Below are 27,400 nucleotides of genomic sequence, written 5' to 3'. Positions count from 1 at the left end.
TATGCTCTAAGTTTGGTCCAATCACAAGGTGAAAGGCCGTACTTCAGTAGGAACCTGGTCCAAATCTGCCATGAAATGAACTAAAAATAACTGGATATTTTGGAGGGAGGAGAGCTCAAATTCCTTCCAAGGTCATTCTGGGTGAATCACTCATAGCAACCATCCCTACATCTGAAACAGAAAGAGGAACAAGTGTTTTCTATAGAAGTTTATTCCCAAAACAGCGCGGCTTCACGGAACAATTTACACAGACAGGAAAGAGGGCCACTGTGCTGGAAGGGGACCCCAGAGACGGGCATCTACAGAACCTAGGACGTAGCAAGGACACTCTCCCACTGACAGACCACTCCGCCCTTCAGGGCAGAGGTCAGCTCAGTCTGGGTAAGGAGAGTTAGCGACCTCTGGTGGGATTTGGCACAGGCAGCGAAGTGGGGTTTTGAATCTCAGAAACTGCCTCCCAAGTGTATACACCGGGTAGAGGTGAGCGACCTTTGCACAGAACCCCAGCCCTGAGCCTCCTTCAGTGTGTGCTGTTAAACAGAAGACTCAGCTGACATTTGACCTGGAAAGGGTCAGGGTTAGACGCCCCCCCCCCTCAAGATGACCAATTCCAGGGATATCACAGGTGGGTCTTCTAAGCCCCTCTCCCACTTCTCCTACCTTTCACTTGTAAACAAATGGGAAACCATTCTCAACTGTAAACAAAGTGTGGAAGTTCACTGTTTTACATTGTAGACAGTAAATAAAAACCAACACTTAAAAAAAATAATCTTGACCTGTAAACAAAGTAACAAAAATTTAAAATCCCCAGTTATGGACATCAGACAAATAACAAAAGAGGTTTGTGAACAGGATCCTAACAGTCATTTTTCCCTCTATAAGGGAATAACAGACAGTGGGGCAGTCATTGCTACAGCCTGGTGCCAGGGAGGATCCTGCAAACAGTGGGAGGCCGAGGCACCTACATTCTGGGTCTTGGATTCCCTTGTTTCTGCTCCTTTGTTCACCCTCCCACTCATCCCTCCAGGGGGCAGTGTAGTGAACAATGGCACCACAGACTAGAGTTGCTTAAGCAGGGGAAGAAGCAGAGACAAAGGAGTGTCCCCTCTACTCACACCCTGGTAGGAATGTCTGATTAGAGGCCCAAGTCCCTCCCCAAGGGAGGAAGGGAAGCCTTGATCTGTAAACATGACGTCTGCTGCTCTCCCAGCGCCCACAGCATCAGTCCTGGGTCTTAAGGCAGTAAGTGGCAGGGACTCCAAGAAATACACATCCACTTAGCGGAGTAAGGGCAGTAAGCCCTCAGGAGGGAGTGGGAGGACTCCTGTCTGCAAGACCAACCCCCACACACTGGAGTTTGGCCTGTGGGGCACTGGAGAAAATGCAAAGATCAATTTGCACTCTGTACCCCAACACTGTTCAGATCAATGTGGGGAAGAGGCAGGGGAAGTGTCCCACTTGTCCACCCCACCCGTAAGATGAAAGAAAAGGACCCGGATGAGGCCAACGGCATCTCTCCCCCATCCCCTCCCAGCCCAGTCTCGGACCCCTGGGACACAGAAGAGCTGAAAAATAACATAAGCATATCTCTCTGGTTACAAAGTTACAAAATGTATAAAAGTCCTCCCTCCAGCCCCCACCCGCACCAGTCACACTCATGCTCACAGACGCATGGGACTGTCACACTGCACTGAGGAGGGCCTCAAGAGGGCTGCCTTGGGATCAGTCACGACGTTTCTTCCATCGGCCCAAATCCTCTGCTGCCCGTGGTGGCTCCTCACCTGCTGGCAGCCCCTCAGGAGTGACCTTCGCTTCTGGGAATTCTGTTGAGTGTGGAAATGGAAGGCCATGGCTAAGACGACTTCCCTCTCAGCCCTCAGCCCCTCATGCCCACTCCATGTTCTGCGCCCTCCAAATACCCATCTGGACCTCCACAGCCTAGACCTCTCAGCAGGTGGCTGCCTAGGTCTCGGTGCTTAGGAAACCACCTATGCAGAGACTACATGAAGCATCCGTAATTCAGACAACACCACAAATCTCCGCATCCCAGGGAGTTTGTTTCTCTGAACCGAGTCTACAGACGAAGAGCTGCTGTGTAGCTTGAACTATGCCTCATCTCATCAAGGAGATGCGAGATGGAACCGAAACTCAAGTGACTCTGAAGCTCGAGTCCTCAGTCCCCTGGCACTTGTGCAGCCCCCAAAACCAGACTGCAGGGGCCCGGGTGAGTTGTCTCTTCCTCACCCTTTCCTTTCAGCGTCCCGCTAGAGCTCTGGTCCCCTAAGCCCCTGCTTCCTACCTCCTCTGTCCTCTCAGCGTTGGGTCCTGCTCAGTTGTTCTCCTGGTCCCCTGCCCTATCCACAGAGGCCTACTTCCCTCCCAGTCATGTCTCCTCCAGAGCTTGACCTGGCAGTTTCTCCTTGACTGACAACTCTCCATTGTCTTCTTAGACCTGGCAACTCCCCCATGGGGCCCTGCTTACTCTGGGTCTGGCAATGCTCATTCCTGCTCCCCCATTCCTTCGTGGATTCCTGTGTGTCCAGCCACTTCTGGGTGTCTCTGGCATCCTCAACCCCACAGATGACTCGTGGGCCTTTGAGTTGTACTGTGCCTAACTCCACAGCGCCCACAGGTGGGAGCAGTCTCATGTCATGGAATACAACAATGAGCGAATGACATTCTCAGTCTGGCACAATATGCCACTATTCCTCATGACCTCTTAGGCACAGCCACCTGAACAAAGATTCCTCATTGTCTCATGCAAATGCCAGGTTATTTCGTACTTTGATGCCCTGACTCCTGCCTGCCCCCTCCACTAGTTCTAGTCTTTGTCAGCACTTTTCTGGGATGTGTAAGCAAGTTCCAGCTAGCCCTGTTCCCATCTTCTGCTACAATTGTCCCTAATGTGGTCTCCGGGCTGTGCTGAGCCTGGAGTGGCCCGTATCTATGGGCTAACTCCCAATTCATTCTACGGTGGACTCGGTGGGTCCGTGGGGCAGCTGCTCTAAGCTGACAAGTGTATGAACAGGTGTCTGGGCCCTGCTTACTCTGAATCTGGTGACAACTCCGAGATGCTGTGGGATGTGGCTGAGCGAGGTGTGGAAGGCCCAAGTGCAGAGGCTGTGGCAGAAGGCGTGGCAGTGGTGTGAGGGCCCGAGGGCGTGCTTGAGGACTGCACGGAAGACAGGGCTGAGGAGTTGAAGGAGGCAAGGATAGAGGAGAGGATGTCGAGTTGCTCCGTGGAGGGGCCATGGCTAGGGCCACTGGCTGGGTCCTCCCTGACTCTGAGAAGCTGTGGGGCTGGTCCAAGGGCCTCTCGTGAGGGATGCCGACTAGGCACCTGGTCCAGCTGCTCCGGAGAGTTCGAGATCCTAGACAGAGAGTCCAGGGGCCGAGATGGCAAGAGGGGGTCCCTTGAGAGTTGCCGCTGTGGAGTCAGGGGCAGAGGTGGGTGCTGTGGGTCAAGGTCCCGGTTGCGGCGGGGTGGGGGCAGTGTGTTCAACCATTCTCGGGGTGCCCCTAAGTCCAGTGGATCCCGTGACCCAAAGCGTCCAGCCATAGTTCCAGGGTAGTCCCGGGGTGGCTGCCTCCGTGGTAGGGTGCTGACCCGATTTCTGGGCTCTAGGCGGCTTGGCGCAACATCCAGGTGTTCCTGGGAGCCTGGTCGGCTCAGGGGACGCAAAACAGGGGCGGGAACTGGAACTTCCTCTAGTCTCTCCCGGCTCAACTGCCGCCTTAGCAGCAAGTCCAGCTGCTCTCGGGAAGAGTAGCGGCTGGCTGGCTGTGAAAGACTACCTGTGCCCCCGCCTGCATAGATGCGACCATAGGAGGCAGCTGGCACAGCCCGGTGGCCCAAGGTAGCTGCACGGCACCAGGACAGCTCAGGAGTGCCTCGAGTCTTGGGCACCAATGGGTACTGCAACCTATTCTTTAGGATACCTGTGGAAGAATTGGGGACAGATTATGTATCAAAGAGTAGGCAGGGATCTAGCCAAGGAAGTGCAGACGTGAGAGGAAACTCCAGAGGTCCTACACAGACAGTGGAACAAGGGTCACAGTAGGAGATAGGAATCTTGTGGGTCAAGCTAGGGCAGTCACCGTGCAGGGTCAGGGCAGACTTCCAAGAAGTAAGAAGTGGGGTGGGGGCGCTGGAGAGATGGCTCAGAGGTTAAGAGCACTGCTGCTCTTCCAGAAGTCCTGAGTTCAATTCCCAGCAACCACATGGTGGCTCACAACCATCTGTAATGAGATCTGGCACTGTATCCTGGAAAGTGTATATATAATAAATAAATTTAAAAAAAAAATAAAAAATTAAAAATTAAAAAAAAGAAGTAAGAAGCAGGATAACCTTAAGTCCTGGAAATACAGGCCTGTGTCAAAAAGGTAGGAATTCCCTGGGCTGGAGCAGAAGCAGTCTCCAGTGTTCCTGTGATGCAAGACCAAGAGCAAAACCCTCTTGTGCTGGTGCAAGGACAACCTCGGGACGCTACAGCCAGTGTGAGAGACAAAGACCTAGAGCAGAGCAGGAGCTCTGGACTCCAAGGTCACAGCTTCTGTGGTTTGCAAAGTGAGTGGGAATGCAGAAGCAGAGGGAAGATGGCTTCTGAGGATGCGGGAGTACAAGCCAGGATATGGAGGGGGCAGGCTGTCTCTGGGGACCATGAAGCAGGTTGAGGAGCAGGAGCCTGTCAGAGTAGAGCAAGATGACCTCCGCACTTGGGACCAGGAAGCTCAATTCCCATCAAGTCTGGGCCCAAGCAGCCTTCAGGACTCCTACAGCGAGGCCAAAGGGTTAGGAAAAGGCCTACCTTTCCTCTGCCGCTGGGCCCGGCCCAGGGAGGTTTCATCTCCACTAGTCAAGGCCAGATCTGGCTGGTTGTTATTGGCCGCATCTTTGTTGGTGTCTAGTCCAAGGCGCCTCTCAGAGCCCCAGGCCTGCAGAACGCACGGTGCTGCTGCCTCACACTCTCCCAGGGCTGGCCAGTAGGACAGGAGGTCATTGCCGTCCATATCTGTGAAGCCAGAGCAGGTTACAGGAGCCTCGGGCTTGACTCCAGTGCTTTCTAAGACCTGTGAACCAGACTCTGTGACCCCTGGACCTAACGACTCTTCAAGCCCTGGCTGTCCTCACTGAGAAATAGGAAGAGGAGAGATGGAGAGATGGCTCAGTGAGTGAAAGCACTTCGCCACCACCAAGCTTGTTAGGCTATGTTTGACTCCCAGGACCATATGAAAAAGAGAACTGACTACCGCAAGTCGTCCTGTGACCTCCACCCGAGGACAGTTGGCATACACACCTACTCACACATATACAAAATAAAAGTATGTTTTTAAAAAGGAATAGAAACAGGAGGGTGTCCCTTCTCAGATCAGCAGAGCCTTCCTTCTCAGCTAGAAGGGTGTAGATGAGATGGAAGTTAGCCTTCATCCTTAGCTACAAGGGTACAGATGAGATGGAAGTTTGGTGGCTGAGATTAGGAGGATCGAGATAAACCCCAAACCACAGGGATGCTAGGCAGCTGAGGGGACAAGTTACTCTGTAACATCTCTGGCCTCAATATCATCACCCAGGTTGCTCCTGGGTCCCCAAGCACTCCTAGAAATCTGGGTGGGAATGGCACATAGAGTCCCAGTGGGCCAGGCTCAGGAATCATAAGGAGATAGTAAGGTCCCTACATCACATCTCGGTGAATCATGGGAGTCCCTTGATCACCCATAGAATCAGCGAGTTTCTGTCACCTTTGGGGTGGGCAAGGAGCCTCTCACTCTGGGCTGCCCTGCGGAGTGGACGTTGGAAACGCCCTCGCGTCCGGCCATTGTCCTCACTTTCTGAAGAGGGGATGGAGAGACTCCTCTCCTCCTCCAAGGACAGGTCACTGTCAGAGTCAGAGTCCGCACCTGGGGCGAAGGTCAGGAGGAAAGTGAAGAAGCAGGGGACTTGAGGGATAAGGAAAGGTCCCTAGCTGAGGGTCTGGAAGTGGGCAAGCAAGGCAGCAAGGAGACTAAGGTGGGGGCTGGATGGAGCTTTGGGGGGGACATAAGGACTTGAATTAATCAAGGGTGAACTACACAAGCAAGGATGGGTAGGTGCCTTCTGGGGCAGTGACCTGAGAGGAGCTTGCCCTACTCAGTTAGTCATTGCCCCCAGCTTGGGGTAGAAGAAGGCAGATCATAAAGACACCCTCTATGCCCCTCCTCCCTGACCCAGGGCTCCAACCCCACCAGCATCTCGATGGAACATAGCCACATCCAGGTCAGTGGGGCCAGTGTGAGCCTGGAGGCTGTGCTCAATGTGGTCAGCGGTTGAGCCATGTCGAACCAGAACATTGTCCCTGGAAATGCAGAATCCTTCATCAGAGACGACTGTGACAAGTTGCTTTGGAAGCTGGGGAGCCTTTGAGTGCATGGCCTGCTGCATGTGGAATGGCCGAGGGAGCCTTAGAGTGCATGGCCTGCTGCATGTGGAATGGCCGAGGGAGCCTTAGAGTGCATGGCCTGCTGCATGTGGAATGGCCGAGGGAGCCTTAGAGTGCATGGCCTGCTGCATGTGGAATGGCCGAGGGAGCCTCTAGGACTATTTATCAGAAGACATCTGGGCAGGGCTGCTGCAGAGTTCCAGGTGGTCACCCTCCCTAGCATCTGATAAGGTCAACGCTTGGTGACATGGAACTAGACTAAGTCATATATGGTCACTCACCTGAGGTAGCTGCGGCCCCGTTGGCTGTCCTGGTCCTGGGCCCTGCCGGAACGGGCACTGCTCACGGAAGAGACGGTGGAGGCACCAAGAGTGATGCGGATAAGGCCACTCTCCTCAAAGAGGGCGGTGTTGTTATAGACTCCAGACCCCTGAGGGACAGGGGTGTGAGTTAGTTCTGAAGAAGCCTCAGATCCAGGCATCCTAGGGTTCCCATCCCCACCTCCAGCCCTAGCAGTCTCTCACCGTCCCGGGTGCTGGCCTTGTCTCCTCAGGAGCTGCCTTCTTGCCTAGACAGGCCGGGGTCCAAGCAGCCCGAGCATCGGCATTCAGGACACAGAAGAGCAGCAGGACAGCCAAGCCCTGTGGGTCAGTGAAGGTCAGTGAAGGTCACTGAGAGATCAGAAGACAGAAGCTCAGAATACAGCTGACAGCATCAATCAGGGGCCAATAAAAGTCTCTGTGGGTCAGCGAAGACGGGAGTATCGGTGTGTGTGGGTACAGGTTAGGGTTGAATCAGTGATCCAAGGGTGAGGATCAGAGAGAAAGTGAGGGAATATCTCAGGACTCATAATGAGAAGGCCAAATGGCAGGAGGAGCTGAAGTCAATGCTAGTGTGGTTAGCAAGGGATCAGAAGCTGCAGTGTTGATGAAGGGCAGCCCAGGATCAGCTCTCAGTCTGATCTCAGTGACTACTTGGGTATCAGTTATAGGCCTGGGGTCAGTAGCCAGGGTCAGTGTCTGGTTTAGGATTAGCATAGTCATTCAGCAAGAATGAGCTCCGGGCCTGGTGGCAATGCCACACCTAGGGCTAGGCTGCTGAAACCCCATCCAGGTCTAGGATGGGAGAGGGCCACCAGAGGTACCTGAAGGCCACAGAGTCCAGCATGGAGGTAGTGAAAGGCCAGTACGCTGTGGTTGACTGCCAGGAGGCCAAAGAGCCAGGAGGCACTGACCAGCAGGAGGAGCAGGAAGGAGCTGCGCAGGGTCCTGCTGTAAGGACATGGGAGGACACAGGAGGACACGCCAGGGTCAAGCAGGGCTTATGTAGGGACACAGGAGGGCAGACAGGGCACATCAAGAAAACACTTCACACAAGAACATGGAAGTCTAAGGAGGATACTAAAGAAGACGGGAAGTCACACAAAGAACCGGGAGAGCATTCAGGGAACCCTGAGAGACTGTGGGAAAGACAATGGAGTCAGGGAGCCACGAGTCAACAGGAGATAGGCATACATGTAACAGGGGGTAAAGTGAAACATTCAGGTCGTGGAGGAGTCCTGGGACACCCAAGGGACTGGGAGACAACAGAGCGAAAGTCCATGTGAGGCCGGAGAGGGAGCACAGGCCAAGGCAGGAAGGACTTCCCTTCATGCAGAATTTGGAGCCCAACCTCCACCAGAGCCCACCCAGGAGGAGTCTGCCACCTTGAGGACCACTACTTCCCTCAACTAGCCAACTCACAGCACAGAGGTCTTCTTGGCCTCCCTCTGCCCTGTGGAGCAGGATGTGCGGGCAGCGAGGAGAAACATGGTCCCATTCATCTACACCCACAGTCAGGTGGAGCGGGGAGAGAGAGACAGAGACAGTAAGAAACAGAAAGAGACCAAGACCACAAGCCCAAGCATGGAGAGAGAGAAAATGAGAGGGGAGGGGAGAGTATGACTCAGAACGAGACAGAAGAGCTCAAAAGCCACACAAGAGTCAGAGATGGAAAGGGAAGCTGAGTGGGGTTGTGACAGTGACACAGAGAAATGGAGACAGCATGAGAAATAGCCAAGTCTTTGACCCAACTGACCCTCCCCCCTTTCATGCCAGCGGAGTGGGAGTTCACTGTGACCATACACGAGATGGAAGCAGTCCAGGATGCCTGTGCCCCGCCACCTGCTACTCTATCACTTGCTCCAAGTCTCCTCCCTCCTTCCTGAAAATGAAGCACACAGTGGCACCAAGAGCCGGACACTCACCACAATGACAAGGACGATAGGGCCAGCGAAACTCCAGATAAGAGGTTCATGGATGGAGATCCAGCAGAAGTCAGAGTTCCCATAGCCCTCTGGGTCTAGTCCAACAGCCAGGCCTTTGGAAAGAGAAGAGTTAGAACCAAGGAGGTGTAGTCTAAATTCTGACCCCTAGTATGTGAAGGACACAGGATAAATACAAACAGGATCCTCCATGGGAGGTGACAGGGTTGGGGGAAATAGCCTGGGGTCAGACCATGTGATAGGCGGAGGTTGGAGATGACAAGCCTGTGGGTAAGACCTCACCTAACAACACGGCAGGGACGCCCCATCCCAAAGCATGGTAGAAGCGCATAGCACCACGATCCACATTCCGAGGCTCAACCTGCATCCGATAAAGGTGTAGGCCCTGCACCAGGAGCCACGCGAAGGTGCTGAGGAAGAAGTAGTGCAGGAGGATGGCGACCGCGGTGCACAACAGCTGAGGGCGGGGCCAAGAGACCGCTGTCAGGACCTCTCCCGCCCACCGCATCTCTGACCCACCCCAGGCATCTGTTTTCCACTTACGATCCTAACAACAGCATTTAATTCCAGCCAGTGTCCCGCCCCAAACCAGGACCTCAACTTGGGCATGCCTGATCTTAGCTCCTAAGCTTTGGGAAAGGCGGAGTCACTGGACACATTGCCCTGGCCCTGGCCCTGGCCCTGGCCCTGGCCCTGCACCTGGTTGTGGGTCCTGTGGATTCCCAGCAGAAAGAGGAGCTCTGCTACTCCCAGGGCAGCTGCCACGTTGGCATGGATCCCACGCACATTGGACTTGAGGCTGCGCAGGCTCAGCAGGACAGCTGCGGTCAGGACTAGTGCAGTCACAGACACAGCCACGACCACGTGCGTGAACACCGCCAGCAGCTCTAGGTCCCCCTCTAGCCGCTGTGGAGTTAAGGATAGTCACTGGAATGCTGGGTAGAGAGTTTCCTGCCCTTTTGACTTCCCGCTTCTTTGGGTCATTGAACGCAACTCTACCTCACGGGGAGAGGCATCCATAAGGACTCCAAAAGTGCCTGTGCGGCTACAGCGACACCGTGCATGGGATCCATTCCTGTGTACCAGCTCACAGTCCCTTGCCGTCCACATCCCATGCTGGTCTGCCCTGTATCCAGAGGAGAGTCAGATCTACCTTTCCATCCAGATGTGTTTTGTTGCAGGCAGAGATTTGTGAGATGGTGGGGGAGGGATAGGGTGCCTGGAGTTGGGGAACAGCATTCCTCGCAGGCCTAATGGCACGGAGGCATAGACTGGGGCCTGGGGACAGGCTGGGGCACCTCCCAGAGGTTAACAGGGACAAAAGGTTTCCAGAGTGGGGTCCTCACGGGCCAGGTGGGTCCCACTGCACACAGATCGCCTTGCTCCGATTCGCTGTCTGTAGTAGGCGGAACTCAAGGTTGATTGGGGACACCAGAACACCACTTAGGAAGTTGCGTCCATGGAAAACAGCCACGCTGACCACCGGGGAGTTCATAACAGGGTTCTGGGGGAGCCTGAGGAGACACCCAGCTGGTCTTGGACACTGTTGAACAAAGACTGACTGCCCACCTCTCCACCAAACCACTTGCCATGACTGACCACGATCCGGGTACCTGCAGAGCACATGCTGGTTCTAAAAACGCCATCCAGCCTCTGCTGGCCTGCCAGGGGCTTCAGACTCACTGCCTAGACTGAGCTAAGGCCGAACAGCTCTGGACTGGCCTGTGACTGTCAGCCTCAAACCCTCCCTTCTTCCACCCTCCCATCTCTGACTTCCCCAACCAATTTGTCTATGTCTTCCTCTATCAGCCAGTTGGCCTATCTGTCCCCGGATCATGCATGTACCCTTCCTGTGTGTGTGTGTGTGTGTGTGTGTGTGTGTGTGTGTGTGAGAGAGAGAGAGAGACAGAGAGACAGAGAGACAGAGAGACAGAGAGAGAGAGAGAGAGAGAGAGAGAGAGAGAGAGAGAGACGATCCCCATATATCATATATGTCTCTGTCTGTCGCCCCTGCACCTCTGCTGCTCTTTATAACCGAAGAAAATTCACATGGAACTCAGTTCAGGCAGGTTCCCTGGAGCTGTGCACAGGGTCATCTGTTTACCTGTGGACCTGCTCATCTGCCCACTGAGGAAAGGAATGCTGGGTGGGGTAGAAGCTCACAAAAAGCTCAGGGTTGAGGGGACAAGGAGCAGCTCTATGCCTGGTACCTGGCGCCCCTGCGCTCAGCCTGGAACTGCGCAGGAAGAAGCCCTCCCAAGGTGCGGTACACAAGGAGAATGACAATGGAGATCCCAGGCTCAGGCTCTGGGGGGGCTGTTGGGGAGACCACACTTGAGGCTGTGGTGTTTTCTATGTTGCTGCTTGTGGGCAGAGCTGCCAAAGGAAAGGAAGGAGCCACTGTGACTTCTTACCATGAACACCCACAGATCTAACCCTGAACCCAGCCCAGCACCCAGGCACAGAGATCCCTTCTACACACATCCAGAAACTGGGGAGCAGAGGATGCAGGGGCCACGAGAGGAACATGGGAAAGGTAGTGAGGCGGTAAGGTAAAGATATGGCAAAGTGGATATGGATATGGTGGTGGCCCTGGGAAGGTCTCACACAGCAGCCATGGGGCTGGGGAGGTCTGACAAGGAAAGAACTGGCGAAGAGGTGACATGCTATCAGACTTTGGGAGGCAATAAGGCGACAGGACCTGGCTCAGGAGTCACAGAAAGGGTTCCTACCTTCAGATGGGGATGGCTGTGGGGACTGGGAAGGCAACAGCACATGTGTATGGGGATCCCAGGCATCCTGGCCCCGGAAAAGGTTGCTATGGTAGCGGGGGTAACGACGGGCTCCTTGAGCTGAACTAGGATGCTCCATGCGGTCAATGCTGAGCACTGCCCAAGAAAAAGATGGGTAACATCTGTCCAGGACCTCCTTCCCACGCCCAGGGTTACAGTCCCACCTCTGCCCATGCCACACCTGAGCTTCACAGGCTGTATTTCCTTGGTATGAGGGCAGGGGCTGGAAGAGGACTAGGCATGGCAGTAGTACCAGCCCCAGAGCTCCCCCTGCCCTTCTCCCGTCCCCTCTACCACTCACTGATATTGGGTGTGACTAGTCCAACAGGGTTCAGGTATGTCAGCTCCATATTCCTCGCAAGTGTGGCTGCATATTCCTCCAGATGCCGCACTAGCCCTGCGCTTCCTGGGGAGCCCCCAGGGGCTCGCTGCCCCAGAGCTGCCCACAAGTCTCCTGTCTCTGGAGCAAGCAGTGCAGAACCGGTCCACAGCAGATTCTAGAAGGATGGAGATGGAGCTGGACTCACCCAGATAGTAAGAGTGTACAAAGGCTAGACATGAGGGGTCTAGCCGGATATTACTGGGGCCTAAGAGGCAAGAGGGCAGGATTGAAGTGGACAGGGAAGAGGGAAATTGTAGGATTTTTGTTTTCCCAGAGGTCAGGAGGGGTATAAACTGGGGGTACAGGGTTAGGAGGCTAGAGAGGAGGAACTATGGAGCTGGGGTCAGGGCCATAGAATAGAGAATACAGATAGAGCACAGCCCACCTCATTGAAGTGGGCATCTTGAGTGGCTGTCAGCCCAAAGCCCTGCTGATGGCTCTCAAAAGCCAGCAGGTAGGCCAGCAAGCGGGCAGTAACTCGGACATCTTGGCTAAAGTAGTGGTCGGTCTGGCCGGTCACCTCCCGCAGCCGCTGAGCCAGCTTCTTGGCCTCCACGGTATCCAGTGCTGTCTTGTTCAGCTCCAGGCCATCCAGCTGCCAGGACAAGGATGGCGGAGGTTTTTCTGTGCTCCTGCAGGCATTTCTCAAAAGGCTTACAGGGAGAGAGGCTTGGGCAGATGAAAGGGCAACTAGGAAATGCCCAAGAGGTCAAGGGCTGAGGTCTATACTGGGCCTACCACAGGCCCGAAGGTCTTGGGTGCAGGGCACTAGTTGGGCAGAGTCTCACCAGCAGACTGAGTTCCCGGAAGGCAGGCGAGGTGCAGTTGAAGAGGTCTGGCTCCAGCCAACCCTGGTCCTCATCACACAGCCGCACCGCAGCACCTGGGGGCAGGCAATCCCCTGGTCAGGCCTGGAGCCTGGGTACTTTTGCTGGGAGGTGGCCACAGCACCCTCTTCTATCCCATAAGGAGCCTTGAGGTATGGGCCAGAGTGATAAACATTTATGATTAGGTGCCTAGATGCTGCAGCCTAAGCCCAGGTGGCTTCCAATAGCTTGTTGCTCAATTCTTCCAAGGATTCTGAGAACCATTCTTACCACTAACCACATGATGAAAAGTCTAAGGATATACTGTAGACACATACACACACACACATACACGACACACACACACACGACACACATACTCTTATACACACTCACTCACTCATACAGGCCAAAATTCATACACATGCCACCAATGCCCATTAGCTGCACACACAGATGTATGAACAAGTGTGCGCACGCGCGCGCGCACACACACACACACACACACTGCTCTCTTGTATACTCACAAGCATGCTGACACAGACAAGATCACCCAGGAGTATCATATGACCCAAGTGAGGTGGGGGAGGGTTCTCACACAAGTTTGAACTACCATAATGGAGACTATTCCCATCGCCTTCCCTTGTCTATGCAGTTGGGATAGAAGCTGAATAAGTTGTGTCCACCAGCAAGAGACCTAACTTAAACTCAGAACCCCATCCCCTCAAGACAGACTCAGACACATGCACAGGCACAGAAGGACACACATGTGAGCATGCACACACAATCTCTGTCCAGCCACTGCAGAGACCTCAAGCAGCAGGGAGGGTTCTCGGAGGCCCTCAGGCAGCAAGGAGAAGCTGGTGGGTGACTCTGACCCATAGGAGGAACCCTACAAGGACCTCAGGAAGTAGGGAAGCGTATTCAAGGACTTAGAGCATGGAAAAGGATCTGAAGGATCCCCAGGTAATGGGGAGGGATCCTTGAGGACCTTGGGCACCAGAGAAGCTCCCTAGGGTCCTCAGATCACAGGTAGGGGTCTCCAGGAGGACAGAAGTAGGTTTTAGAGAGCTCAGGCAGCAGGGAGGGGTCTGCAAGGACCTTAAGCAGCAGGAGGGGGGGGTCTGCAAAAGCTCTGGCAGTGGGAGGGGGCAGCGCACCTGAGCAAACACGTACCCCTTCCTTACCTGTACCCCGCAATCCTGCCCAGAAGCCAAGAGAAACAGATGGAGGCTTAATGAGAGTATGGGAAGGGAGCCAGCGCCCCTAAGAAGTATAAGGGGCCCACATGGATTCCACCCTATCCCACCTCTTTACAGAGATAAGGTAAGACCACCCAACTTGGTGAAAGAGGCGGCTGTAACAATCAGAAGTCAGACCTGCCCCACCCTCGGCAACAATGCTGCCCACCACATACTCACCCAAGGCCCCCCGGGGACAGGGTACTGTGGCCAAAACACCAAACTTAGTCTGGGGCCACCACACACCAGATCTCAGGGACTTGGGGCAGGCATCATAGAGTACTGGGGAGAAAGGGAGTGTTGAGCCTGGTGGTCAGGTTCCAAGGCAAGTAACACCATACCTACGGCTGTTTCACCACTCCCATGCCCAGGCCCAGAGTCTACCACTCCCCTGCTGGCTTCTAAAGAGCTGGCCTGTTAAAGTCTATGACAAGTCAGCCATGCATGCATAGTAAAGATAGGGCTCCCGGTGTAACTGGTGTCTCTCAGGAGTAGCTTCCCAGAGCCCACCACCACCTCCAGATGCCAGCAGTGCCACTGGTCCCTCAGCATGCTGGAGCCAGTCCTCGACTGGAGGTGATCAGAGCTTGCTTACCTCGGCAGCCACTGGCTGTCACCTCCGCAAAGGGGCTGTCACAGCTGTTACATTGCCGGCCAAGGGCTCCTGGGCGGCAGGGGCACTGCCCACTGTGGGGTGCACATGAGCGCGAGGTGGAGCCCACAGGGTAGCAGTCACAAGGCAGGCATGAGTCACTGCCCCTCGGTCGGTAGTAAAACTCCTGTTTAGGGGTGGGTCAGGGGCCTGAGGTCAGAGGTTGGGCTTCAGGGAAGGCTCTTAGGGGAAAGGTTGGGGATGAGTGGAATCAAGGGCAAAAGTTTTTAAAAAAAAATCTCAAAAGAGCTCATAGGCTAGAAAGACTTGCCTCAGACAAGGAAGGGTTTAGAAGTCAATCATGAGAGGTGGCAATTAGATTGTAGGACACAGATTAAAAAATTAGGGCCCAAGTCACGTGGCAGAGGATAACAAATTGGACAAGAATCATAGGTAGGGTCCAAGGGAAAGCTAAAGGTCAGGAGTCAGAGTCTAGGCAAACCTTGCAGTGGCACTGCCCATTTGTCTTGTTGCAGTTCGGGTCAAAGCCCTTGTGAACATCACAGCTGCAGGGTCCACACGTTGGGCTTCCCCACCAGCCCCGAGGGCATTGCTGGTCCATCCTGGGAATGAGATGAGATAAAGTGCATCCATGATATTTCAGTGACCCTGATTGCTCCCACAAGGTCTTTCCACCATCTTAGTCCCAAGCCTCTCACCTGTGTTCACAGTGCTGACCAAAATAGCCATTTGGACAGTCACAGATATAGCCGTGGGGGGTTCCTTGAAGGTGGCGGCATGATCCCTGGTTTTGACAAGGGTTCAAGAGGCAGGCATCCACACAACCTGGGCCATAGTAACCTGCAGGTCGGATCAGGAAGATCAGAACACTGGTCAGGGGCTGGAGAGATGGCTCAGTGGTTAAGAGCATTGCCTGCTCTTCCAAAGGTCCTGAGTTCAATTCCCAGCAACCACATGGTGGCTCACAACCATCTGAAATGAGATCTGATGCCCTCTTTTGGCCTGCAGGCAGACACACAGACAGAATATTGTATACATAATAAATAAATAAAATATTAAAAAAAAGAACACTGGTCAAAGAACATGGAAAGAGGCAGGGTTCTACCCTCTCAGTTTCTGTCTGCCCTAGGCCCTCTAGTGCCTGAGCCTTCTCCATGGCTCCTGGTTCTTTCTCCAACTCTCTCAACGCCCACCTGGCCAGCAGGTGCAGGAGAAGGTCTGCCAGAGGTCTTTGCAGTTAGCATGGGGTGGACAGGGCCCAGATGCACAGGCGTTGGTCACAACACAGCCAGGTTCCACATTTACTCTGTGGCTGGGAGGTGGCAGGGCTGAGGACCCAAAGGGTGTAAAGCCAATCCAGACCCCCTATAGACACAGAGAGAAAATGGCGAGACTCATGTCAAGGCAGTCCTGTGGAACCAGCCACACAGTCTGACGATCCATGACATGCAGCCTTCCTCTGTCCCTTCCACAAAACTGAAGGCCTCCCTAAATATCCCCATCCAGTCCCCCTCAAGGATTCCTCGTTGTGCTGTTTCTGCCGTGTCTTCCAGATGATCCTAGATTATCTAAGCTAGACTCTTACTTCTGCCAGAGGAAGGTTTGGTTTGTCTCTGATCTCTCTGGGTCATCTAGCCCCCCTCCCAAGCCAACATGGATTTAAATGCTACTTTTCGGTCCCTAGTGACCCCTATCATAGTATCATGCTCATCCTCACCTGGATACAGCCAACCAGACCCTGTGGACCCTCCTCCTTACTGCTGGGGGGCAGGCCTCCCACATGGAGCTGCTTTACTTTCAGGCCCTGCAGCTCACCCCCCACAGCCATGGTGTCCTAGAAAGAGGGGACAGTCAGCACGGAGGGAAGGGGCACCTAGTAAATCCCTGTCATACCCCAGAGTCAGAATGGCTTCTTCTAGTCCTGTGTGACCATGTTTGACCCCTGTATCAGAAGAACGGTTTGGAAACGAGTCTCTGTGGCAAGGGTGACCACTAACACAAAAGCTCCAGTTAAGAGCTGACTTGGGGCTGGCTGCTCTGCCAGAGCATCTGGGTTTGATGCCCAGCACCTGCAAAAAGCTCACAGCAAGAGTTCTGATACTCTCCTGTGGCCTCCCTGGGCACCAGACATATATATGGTGCACATACACACATGGAGGCAAATACTCATACACATAACATACATACATACATAAATAAATAAATAAAATAAATAAATAAATAAATAAATAAATAAACAAATAAAGAGTTAAGCTCAGACAGGCTCCTCCCTCCTGGACCAACCTTGTAATTCTATGATCTTATTTTCTGAGCATATATATGAGTATACAGTGTGCTTATGTGTATATACATGCTCATATGTGTATGGGTCAATGATGTGTGTAGATGTATTTGTACATTATACATGTGGAAGCCTGAAGTTGACACCAGATGTCTTCCTTGACCACTCTCCACTTCATTAACTGAGCCGGTTAACTGCTGAACTCATCAATTCTGGCTAGTCTAGTGAGCCAGCTTACTCAGAGGCTCTCCTGTCTGCCTCCTGAGTGCTGGGATTACCGGCAGCTGCTATGCCTGCCCTGTGTTTACATAGGTTCTGGGACTGGAACGTGAGTCCCTACAGTTGCCTAAGCAGGTGCTTTATCCTTTGAGCCATCTCCCCATCCCTGAAATTCCAGTATTTTGGCTTGGGGTAGGTAGAGATTAGGGAAGACAACAGAATGGGCTTTCGGGAATCAGGCAAAGTCAAAGTCCTAACTACAGAGGTACCACAAGATCAAGCCAGAAATATACGGAGCCTACTTGACTCAAGAGGGGTTGCCTAACAGAACAACCCGGCTGGTGGAGTAGGATCAAAGCAAAGGGCTAGGAGAATATCAGATCTGGTAGTTGGAGGAGTGGAAAGGAGCTGTACAAGAGGTGGGGGTCACGTAAGTTAAGTCTGGTTGGAAAGCTGAGAACAGACTACCCTGGGTTCAGAGGTCAGACCTGGAAGAGGTTGAAGTCCAGTGAAATCATAAAGATATGATGGCCCCTTCGGCCACCTGGCTCCTCCTGCAACTCCAGCCGAAGATCATGCCACCGGCCGTCACTGACTGTCGTATGGTCCAATAGGAGGTGGACGGCATGGCCTGAGGCCCTACTTAGTGTCACAGACAGCAACCCCTGATCCAGCTGTGAGTAGAAATGCATAGCCCCAGGGTTAGATTAGAATGAGGCCAGGAGGTGAGGTCAGGGGGTGCAGTGGTCAGGAATATGCATTAGAACTTATACCCAGTGCACAGCGCACTGTTTGGGGATATCGTGGTGTTGACATGGGTTGGGGCAAAGGGCAGAGCCAGGGGTCATGGGTTGGTACAGTTATAAGGAAGAGCTGTGTGTGTGCCCTGAACATGCAGAGAACATTATGATAGGTAAGAGTCCACATGCAGGGTTCAGAGCAGAGTCCAGGGTGTTAAGACATCTGACAGAGAACTATGCTATATGTTCTAACCCAGCTGCTGGGGAGCATTGGCGATTAGCAGAGGGCGAAGAGTGAAGGACTGGAAGGACAGACATACCTGGCAGAGGAGCACGCTATGTGGCCCAAGCTGTACTTGCATCAAGACCCCTTTTGTTGCCCGTGTTCGAAATGCTAGTCCCAGGTACCATGGCACGGACACAGTCATGTCTTTTCCAAAGTCCCAACGCAGTGTGCCGTTGCCATGGAAACGGTAGGGATGGGCCATTGCTGAGTGCAGAAGAGAAGTAGGGTTACAGATCCTATCCCAAGAACAGGCCTTACTCACCCTGCAGGGTCCTCCTGCCCCATGATGCCCACTCACTGAGGCGACAGTCTTTGCCACCAAAGCCCACAGGACAGTCACAGCTGAAGCCACCCCAGCGCTCTGAGCAGAAGCCACTGTTCTTGCAGGGGCCTGAGGCACAGAAGTGCAACTTGGCCTGACAGCCTGGAGAGGAAAGGACGAGGAAGATATGAGAAGGCTGGGTGAGGACTTGAGTGCTGGCTAGGATGCTAAGCCCAGGGACTGAACGTGCAGGATGTCACCCTCCCATTCTAAGGAGTAGGTGAGTGTGCGTAAGGCCCTACAGGCCGCATAGAGTGTGGCTCTCGCCATGTAGTATTGGATTGGGTCCGATGTGGAGCCATCCCATGCAACCCTCCACCTCCTCCTCATGAGGGAGAAAGGGAAATGAATAGGGACAAGGAGCTTTTGGGCCTACCTGCCATAGTGCCATTGTTTGCAACGAAGGCTGCCATGTCAATTCGGCGGCCATCAATGTGTAAGTCTCGCATGCAGCCAATGAAGTCCTTGTGGGACACGGGGAAGTTCTCGGGAAGGTTGGGGACACCCCCCAAGAGCAGAGGGCCCGTCAGGTCCAGGGACCTGGGGGTCAGGAGTCTGGGTCATTGGTGGGTCTGGAACCAGAGTAGGGTTGTTCCTGGGGGCTACTGGAAATAGGGGATAGGACTAAGGGAAGGGGGATTAGCCGGAGAAGATAAGACCAGGATGGGCAAAGAGTTAAGAATGCAATTGTGAGGAGGTAAAGAAGACCATGAGGGGCAGATGGTCGGGGAAAGGGGGGCTACTTTGGTTTGACGACAATGATGAGGAGGGAGGCATTTGGGTGGCTGGGGTGGGGGATGGAGAAGAGGGATTGAGGGGTGGCATCAGCAGGCTCAATGGTCTCAGGGGCTATTTATGAGATTAGTGGACTAGAGGCAATGTGTGTCATTAGAGACTTAAGGTATGGAGACATTTTCGAGGACAGAATGCCTAGGGACTTTTTCTGAGGACTGTGTGGAAGCCAGAAGCCAGGGGTAGAATCTGGGATTGGGGGCTAGACTGAGTAGGCTTCCAGTGTCTTTGATCTGCCTGTCTGGGAAAAGAACAAGGAGTCTGGCAGACTATGTGAAGGGCTAAGGTGGGCTCTGGTCAGCAGAGAACATGAGGAGCGGGGGGTGGGGGCCTCACTTCTTGGAGCTTGTTTGCACACCAGCAGCTGCACATGCGTAGTTGCCAATCTCAGCACCAAACTGCAGAGCCACAGCCACATTGCAGTCATCCACACTCAACACAGCCACCTTGTCCTTCGAAGGGCCCTGAGCACCCCCTAGGGCATCTGTCCGGGGCTGAAGACCAGGCACACCAATCAACAATGCCCCTGTGGTAACTCCTGAGGTGAACTCAGAATCCTGACTCCCCGACACTGCCCACCCATACTATGCCAGAGGCGGTGCCCACCTTGTTGTAGTATCTCAGATGCACGGTATGCCACTGTCCATCACTCAGGCCTCCTGGGACTGTGGGGCTCACCACTGTATTGGATTCACCTGTGGGGAATCCATTATGTACGTGGCATGTTGTCTGGAGTTCCTGAGTGGCCCCATCCCGGCAATTACATAAATACAGGTACTCAAAGGGTCATGCTGAATAACGGGATCACCATATTCCCTGGTGACCACATTGGCTGGACTACAGAGTCCTTGAACACGTAGGAGAAACAAAGACTTCCCAAGGGACAGACCTTCCCTGAGGGAGTGGCCACAGAGCCCGGTCCTCACTGTTATCTGTTTGGCACTGAAGAGTGTGCTCAGGGGTTCAGTTAAGGGCACCTGAGGGGACACACGCATCGACTCTGCCAGCCATCCCTGGAACACCTGCATCCCACTCACTGCCACAAAAATCTACAGGGGCACCCACCCGTGGAATATGTAAGCCGCACTTGGCCAGCCACAAGTTCTAGAGCCAGAAAGTCATGCTTCTCATTTAGGCGTCCGTTGTAGAAGAGTAGCCCGCTGGGCTGCACTGTTGCAAACCTGGGGGAGATGGACCGGGACCATTAGGAGCAGACAGCTCACACCCTCTGTTGGAAAACCAGCTCAAGCTGAGCAGAAAACAGAGCGTGGGAGATGCCAGAGCATCCCAACAGAGGTCAGGGAAGAGGGCGGTGTCCTGGAAGGACCACAGGACTGGGCAGTCAGCAATATGGCTCAGGGTTACATAGGTAGGGACAGAGGAGAGACGTGCAGTGACACGGGGCGGGCACCTACGAGAGGGACAGCGTGAGGTGGAAGCGCTGCCGCAGGCCGCGGAACATGACGAACGAACTGGGAGGGAAGGAGCGTGCGGCCACCTCACAGCGCGGGCCCTCGAAAGCGCCGCCCGCGGGGCACTGGCAGCGAAAGCCGCCATTGGGCGCGTTGGTGCAGGTGCCCCCGTTGCGACAGACGCCTGGCACGCAGCGGCCAGCTTCAGTGTCCAGCTCGCAGTCTTCGCCTGCAGGGCAGCACGGGTCAGAGGACCACGCCCCGCCCACGCCCCGCCCACGCTCTCGGAGGCCGGAGCCTCAAGGCTAAGCCCCTCGGCCTCTGACTGGTTGAGCTGCCTGTGGGCACGCCCTCAAACGATCTGTGGGCACCATCGAGGACCCGCCCACAGCCTCGTCGCTCCGCCCCTGACCCCTCCCCTCCAGCGCCTTGCGCCTAGGATTTCTACTTCTCTCCCAGCTTTAGGCTTTCTGCGGGCTGGGCTCAGTCGCTCCGCTTACAGGACCCAGTTGCCTTAGAAAAGATGCCCAGTGCTCACTCGCACTCCGTAGCCCCGCCGCTAAACGTCGCCAGGGCTTCATCCGGCGCTGCACCCGACTTACCGGTGAAGCGCGGGCGGCACACACAGGTGTAACCTCCCTCGCGCCGCGCACACGCGCCGCCATTGCGACACGGGTTCGAGTAGCAGAGGTCGAGCTCAGTCTCGCAGAAGTCTCCCGTGAAGCCAGGCGGGCAGCGGCAGCGCAGGCCGGCGATGGGCTGGATGGGTCGGAAGAGCGTGGAGGCCGAGGCCAGGAAGGGCGCGGAGGAGTCAAAGCGGAGCACTGACACGCATTTCATGTAGTTCTCACAGGGCTCGCGCAAGCACACGTTGTCATCAAAGGGCAGCACATCGAGCAGCGAGCGGGCAGCCAAGGCGGCGCGGCGCACGTACAGTTGCTCCTGCAGCTCCTCGGAGCTGAACCAGGGCCCTGCAGTGCCTGCCCCAGCCCCACGAGGGGCCAGCGCCGAGAAGCTCACGTTAAGCACGGTGCCCCCCACGTCCGTGTCGTTCTGGATGTTGAAGATGAAAACATCCTCGGTAGGGGTTGCGAGCACTGCAGCCACGCCTTCAAGAAAATGGCCCAGCAGCGGTGATAGGAAGCGCTCTTGCCACATGTTCTCCAGGCGCACAGTCAAGCTGTTGGCCAGCAACTCCTCCGTGATGATGACCACACGCAGCACACACTGTGCTGTAACACTATGCAGGCCATCTGCAGGTAGGGGCAAGGGCAGTGATCAGTTTCTGGTCAGTAGCTGCCTCTCCCTAGGACACAAAAGGTCTGAGGCCAGTGATTACCTAGACCTACGAGTCAATAGACTGACCCCTAACAAGGTACAAGTCTAGGATTAGTAATCACCGTGTCTCCCAGCATCAAGATAACAACTGGCTGCTGCTTCCTACTCCAGCATCCCCAACACGGGGAGAGAGGCTTGAGTCAATAATTTATCCAGCTCAGATCTGGCCCTTAGCATCAGGGCACTCCACCAGCCCTGCCCCCACAATTCCCAATGAGTCAGTATTCTACTAACACACAAGAAGTTCTGTAAGTGTTCAGTAATTCATATTCCTAGTCATTGTGATAGATAGGCTACCCCCACTAAGGATAGGAAGAGAAAAAGCCAGGACCATTGGCCATCCATTTCCAGTTTCCCATCTTCCCCCAATGAAACAGAAACAGCAGAACACTCCCTACAAGAAACAATGGGGGAGGCAAAGGCTAGGTGTGTGGTGGCGCAGGCCTTTAATCCCAGCATATGGGAGACAGAGGCAGGGGCAGGCAGATATCTGTGAGTTTGAGGCCAACCTGATCTACATAGTGAGTTCAAGTCAGTGCTACATAGTAAGACCCTGTCTCACAAAATAAAACACAAACAAAACAAAAGAAAGAATAAGTTCCAAAACAAGGCTATCTCTTGCCAGCCAACTGCTCCCCCAAGGCAGTAGATGAGGTCCTGGACCAGTGAACACTCAATGCAGTTCTCCAGAATGCTGGATCAGCGAGCTCCATGGACCTTGATGTAGAGCCACCCTCTATCCTCCTCAAACCACCTAACACTCTAGTCCTGGGTTCTGTGATTTCAATGTCCATCCTGAGAGGAAAGTCGGGTACTTATCTGCTTTGTTCATCTCAGATCAAGCATGTGTTGGGTGGTCCATAAAGGCCGGCTGTAGAGAGAACTGAGCAAGCACATGTTGGGTGGTCCATAAAGACCGGCTGTAGAGAGAACTGAAAGGAAATGAAGACCTCGCCTCCTCTGTCAGTGCCAGGAGACCCAGCGCCAGAGCTGAGACAGAAAAGATTCTCCAAGCCTCTGGCACTTCTAGACAGTGATACTTCAAGGGTCTTTCCACCTGGTCCCTTCTATGAGGGAAGGGTTCGTGAAAGTCTAGGGAAATGAAAGCTATTGGATCGCTGGACATTTTCCAAAAGGAAAGGTCCTCAACCTTTGGATAGTAGCATGGACCTATTCCCTGCTTGAGGCTGTCAAAGTTAGCTGTTCTTCCTGACCACTGAAGTGAGGGGAGACTAAACCCAAAGTAACCCTTATCTAAATTTGGGCATGAAATGAATGAACTTTCTGGATTTTCCTAGAAACACAAGAGCATCACAAAGAACCTCTGACCTTCCTTCTTTAAAGAGAGAGGAGCAAGCCAAGCGGTGGTGGCGCACGCCTTTAATCCCAGCACTTAGGAAGCAGAGGCAGAGGCAGGCGGATCTCTGTGAGTTTGAGGCCAGCCTGGTCTACAAGAGCTAGTTCCAGGACAGGCTCCAAAGCTACAAATAAACCCTGTCTTGACAAAAACAAAAACAAAACCCAAAAACAATAAATAAATAAATAAATTTTAAAAGGAGAGAGGAGCAATTCTTATACGAACAGCTACTTATGGTTCTTACATGCCCTAGAATCTTAAGAATTCTGTAGACTGTCCAAGAACCTGAGTGGAACTGAAGTCTATGGGGATCTTACTGGGTACAGGAAGCCACCACTTTAGAGATTCTGGTTTGAGCCCCAAAAAGCTAAGATCATTAGGTCACATGCCTATCCCGCATCCCTCACCTGTTACAGTTACCAGCATGGAGGCCACTAGTGGGCGGTTGTTGTCTAACTTCCGGCTGAGTCGAAGCTCCCCGCTGGTCTGGTTGACCACCAGCAGCTGCAGCTCATTGCCCCTCTCAAAGGAGTAAAAGAGGTGGTCAGAGACATCCGGGTCATAAGCTGGGATGCGCCCAATGATGCCTGAGGGGAAAGTGTCAGAACGGTTGGATACATAGTTGTTGAAGAGGATCTGGAAGTTGTTGAGCACAGGACTATTGTCATTCTGGTCAACCAGGCGCACATGGACAGTGGCCCGGCTGACCAGAGGAGCAGATGTGGCCTGCACCACAATCACGTACTCCTGGCGAGCCTCATAATCCAGGTCTATGAGTGCTGTCAGTTCTCCAGAGAAGATGTCCATTTGGAACAGCTCGGGGATGTTCCCTTCCACAATCTGGTACATGATGTGGGCATTGGGGCCTTCATCGGGGTCCACCGCAGTGATCTGAGCCACCACTGAGCCTACAATACTGTTCTCCTTCACCCTCACTTCAAACTCTTCTGCCGGGAAGACAGGGGCATTGTCATTCACATCTTGTACGGTCACCTGGATGCTGACTGGAGTCCGAAGTGGGGGAACACCACGGTCCACAGCATAAGCAGTCAGCTCATACACTGGCACCGCTTCCCGGTCCAGCCGCCTCACAGTCCTGATAATGCCAGAGGTGGGCTCAATGGTAAAATCTCCATCTCCATCTTCCCCATTCTGGAAAGTATATTGGACCCGGCCATTGGCATGAGCATCCCGGTCAGTGGCTGAGATCTGCAGAACGCTAGTGAAGGGTGGAGCATCCTCAGAGACCAAGCCTGTATAGTGGGAGGCCACAAACTGAGGAGCGTTGTCATTCACATCGTTGACCATTACCTCCACATATGTGGTATCTGCTTTCTGTGGGATGCCATTGTCCCGAGCAGTAATGGCCAGTGTGTATGTCACTTGGTCCTCGTAGTCCAGTGGAGCTTGTAGTGTAATGGCCCCTGAGTCTGCATCAATGCGGAACTGGGGCAGGTTGTCTTCCAAAAGATAAGTGATGCGAGCATTTTCACCCACATCATCATCAGAAGCACTGATGACCACCACAGTGCTACCCACTGGCCGATCTTCATTCATGCTCACGGAGTAATGAGCGCTTTGAAAGACAGGCCTATGTGTGTTGGCATCTGTGATGTTGATATGCACATAACAGTGATCATGAAGGGCACGGTCAGATGCGGTAAGCACCAGCTTGAAATAGCGCTCCTGCTTGTAATCCAGGGGCAGAGCCAGTGTCACCAAGCCCACACCACCTTGGGTGCTGATGGCAAAACGGTTCCGAGTGTTGCCACCTGTGATTTGGTAGCTGATGGCACTGTTGGCATCTCGGTCCACTGCAGTCACACTGACCACACTGGTGCCCACAGCTGCATCCTCATTGAGCCGAAGATGGTACTCTTTCATGGTGAACTCTGGCCGATTGTCATTGACATCCAACACAGTTACTGTGACACTGGCTGAAGCAGAGAGTGGGGGTGACCCATGGTCTCGCGCTTCTACGCCAAAGAAGTAATGTTCCACAGACTCACGATCCAGGGGACCACTCACAGAGACCCAGCCAGTGGCACTGTTTATCACAAAGGGTGTGTCTGGTGCCACACCAGTTAGAGAATACTCCAACCTGGAGTTCTCCCCGTGGTCGGCATCCACTGCCTGAATGTGAATGACTGAGTGACCCAGGGGTGCATTTTCCAGAACAGAGACCTGAAAGGGTGTGCTGACAAAGATAGGAGTATGGTCGTTGATGTCTACCACCTGGATGCTTGCCAGGCCTGTGTTGTTGGACAAAGGTGGCCTCCCTGCATCTTGTGCCCGGATACGCAAAGCGTACTCTCTCTCTGCCTCAAAGTCCAGAGGTGCCACGACCTGGATCTCACCCGTGAGACTGTCGATGGCAAAATGGCCACGGCTGTTGCCGCTGATGATGTTATAGTGCACCAAACCATTGGCGTCCTTGTCCTGGTCCGTGGCCGTAACACGTAGCACCACTGTATGAGGGCGCACGTCTTCACGCACCTGTGCCACATAGCGCTTCTCGCTGAACTGAGGCGCATTGTCATTCTCATCCAGCACAGTTATGTGCACTCGAACGGTGGCTGAACGTGGCCCTGGCTCCTGGCCCTGGTCACTAGCTTCTACCACCAGCTCGTAGCTTTCCATGTGTTCCCTGTCCACGCGGCCACTGGTGCTGATAAGGCCCGAACGTGGATCAATCTCAAAGGCGGCGGCTGCCTCCTTGCGTGCAGCTGGCGACCCTACGAAGCGGTAGCGCAGGTTGGCATTAGGTGGCGCATCGCCGTCTGTAGCACGCAACTGCAGGATGGGGTATCCTTCTTCCACATTCTCACGAAGTGTTTCCCGATACTGGGCTTGCTCAAACACTGGCGCGTGATCATTGCGGTCAGCTACTGTCACCGCCACCATGGTGGTGGCTGAGAGGCGCGGTGAACCGTGGTCCTGTGCGGTCACTCGAAGGTAGTGGCGTTCCATACTCTCACGGTCCAGAGCGGCCGCCGTGCGGATGAGGCCACTCTGAGGATCAATGCTGAAAAGCTCCAGCGAGCGGCTGTTCATGAGCGCCGCCAGCGAGTAGACGAGGCGCCCCGCCTCGCCTGGGTCCGGGTCCTGCGCCTCGACGCGCAGCACGGCTGTGCCCGCTGCCTCATTTTCAGGTACCAGTGTCTGGTAGTTGTATTGAGGAAACTGCGGGTGGCGGTTTGCGGCACGCCGGGGCCGACCCTGGTTCTTGGAGGGTATTTGCTTGGCTTCAGAACCAGTTTGGAATCCTGGAGGGCGCGGCCCAGGGTGCTGAAAGAGGAAACTGCGGCGGAAGGGACCGCGGGAGCGCATGCGCTCGGGAGCCGGCTCGGGAGCTGTCCGGGGTTCGCGTGGTTCTGAATCTGGCGTAGGAACTGTCCTTGCAGCACGTGGTGCTGAATTCTCCCCTAGGTCAGATCCCAGAGAGCCGGGGAGGCAGTTCCGCCGAAGGGGTCCCCTCTCCGTTCGAGAAATCGCGGATCTCTCACCCTGACCCTTGCGTCCTGGCGCCCACAGTTTCCCACAGCAGCGAGAGGTTTCCGCTCTCTTGCGAAAGGCTCTCCTAGCATTACGCTGGAAGGACACTGACCTGGAGCCATCAGGCTGAGCCAGAAGGTCCGAAGGGTGGGGAGGGATGTTCCCCAGATCTGGATTCCCTGGGGACAGAGCCTCGAGCGGCAGGCTACCTCTTCGTAAAGGCCCTGTCCGCCCACAAGAGGAGATATCTGGATGCCAACATAACAGATATCCTGGACCCTGACCAGCCTCTTGCTCCCGACTACCCAATGCCTGGACCACCAGCTCCGCGTTTGGTTGCTCAGAGGTCCCTCGTTCGTTCCGGGAGCCTTGCCTACCTACTCGGAGCCTCATGAAGACAGGTTCCCTGACTCCCAGGCCAGACTCTCCATCCTCCCAGACGCCGGGAGAGTCGGGACAAAGAGCTACGGCTCCACTGCCGGTCTGCGCTCTTGGCCCAGTAGCAGTAGCTACCCCTGGGTCCCAGCCCTGGTCCCCACCGCCCCCCAGCTCCTCTCGGCTAAAAGGGAACAAAGAGAGGAGAAGGAGCAGTAGTATCGGGGTCGACGGTCCCCGGAGACCCCACCATAGAGGCCGCCTCGCCAT

The 27,400-nt window shown here is 54.3% G+C and overlaps 1 protein-coding gene across 4 annotated transcripts; it reads right to left on the bottom strand.

Annotated features, from left to right (window-relative positions):
* Nucleotides 1–605: 605 nt before the first annotated feature.
* Nucleotides 606–27,400, bottom strand: Celsr3 (cadherin EGF LAG seven-pass G-type receptor 3). Of its 4 annotated transcripts, none has more exons than XM_057768730.1 (36): nt 23,668–27,400; nt 21,168–21,818; nt 20,569–20,794; nt 20,219–20,334; nt 19,760–19,848; nt 19,490–19,647; nt 18,738–18,901; nt 18,338–18,463; nt 18,074–18,243; nt 17,502–17,687; nt 16,231–16,347; nt 15,707–15,878; nt 15,212–15,353; nt 14,995–15,115; nt 14,496–14,679; nt 14,081–14,182; nt 13,847–13,861; nt 12,642–12,736; nt 12,239–12,448; nt 11,773–11,968; nt 11,412–11,567; nt 10,890–11,055; nt 10,026–10,193; nt 9,679–9,805; nt 9,379–9,585; nt 8,962–9,136; nt 8,662–8,774; nt 8,159–8,238; nt 7,561–7,687; nt 6,941–7,057; nt 6,698–6,846; nt 6,223–6,332; nt 5,740–5,898; nt 4,809–5,012; nt 3,048–3,939; nt 606–1,823 (listed from the first exon to the last, which is right to left on the bottom strand). In XM_057768730.1, the coding sequence occupies exons 1-36, from the start codon at nt 27,398–27,400 to the stop codon at nt 1,796–1,798; spliced, it is 9,951 nt and encodes a 3,316-aa protein (XP_057624713.1). In that variant the 3' UTR covers nt 606–1,795. The 4 variants fall into 4 exon arrangements, 3 of the variants coding, with proteins under 3 accessions (XP_057624713.1, XP_057624714.1, XP_057624715.1); XM_057768731.1 differs by having other exon boundaries at nt 7,561–7,684; XM_057768732.1 differs by lacking the exons at nt 606–1,823; nt 3,048–3,939; nt 4,809–5,012; nt 5,740–5,898; nt 6,223–6,332 and adding an exon at nt 7,931–7,991 and having other exon boundaries at nt 6,706–6,846.

The sequence above is a fragment of the Chionomys nivalis genome, chromosome 4 (assembly GCF_950005125.1).
Source record: "Chionomys nivalis chromosome 4, mChiNiv1.1, whole genome shotgun sequence".
Lineage (NCBI taxonomy): Eukaryota > Metazoa > Chordata > Mammalia > Rodentia > Cricetidae > Chionomys > Chionomys nivalis.
This window is presented reverse-complemented; position numbering and strand designations above follow the sequence as displayed.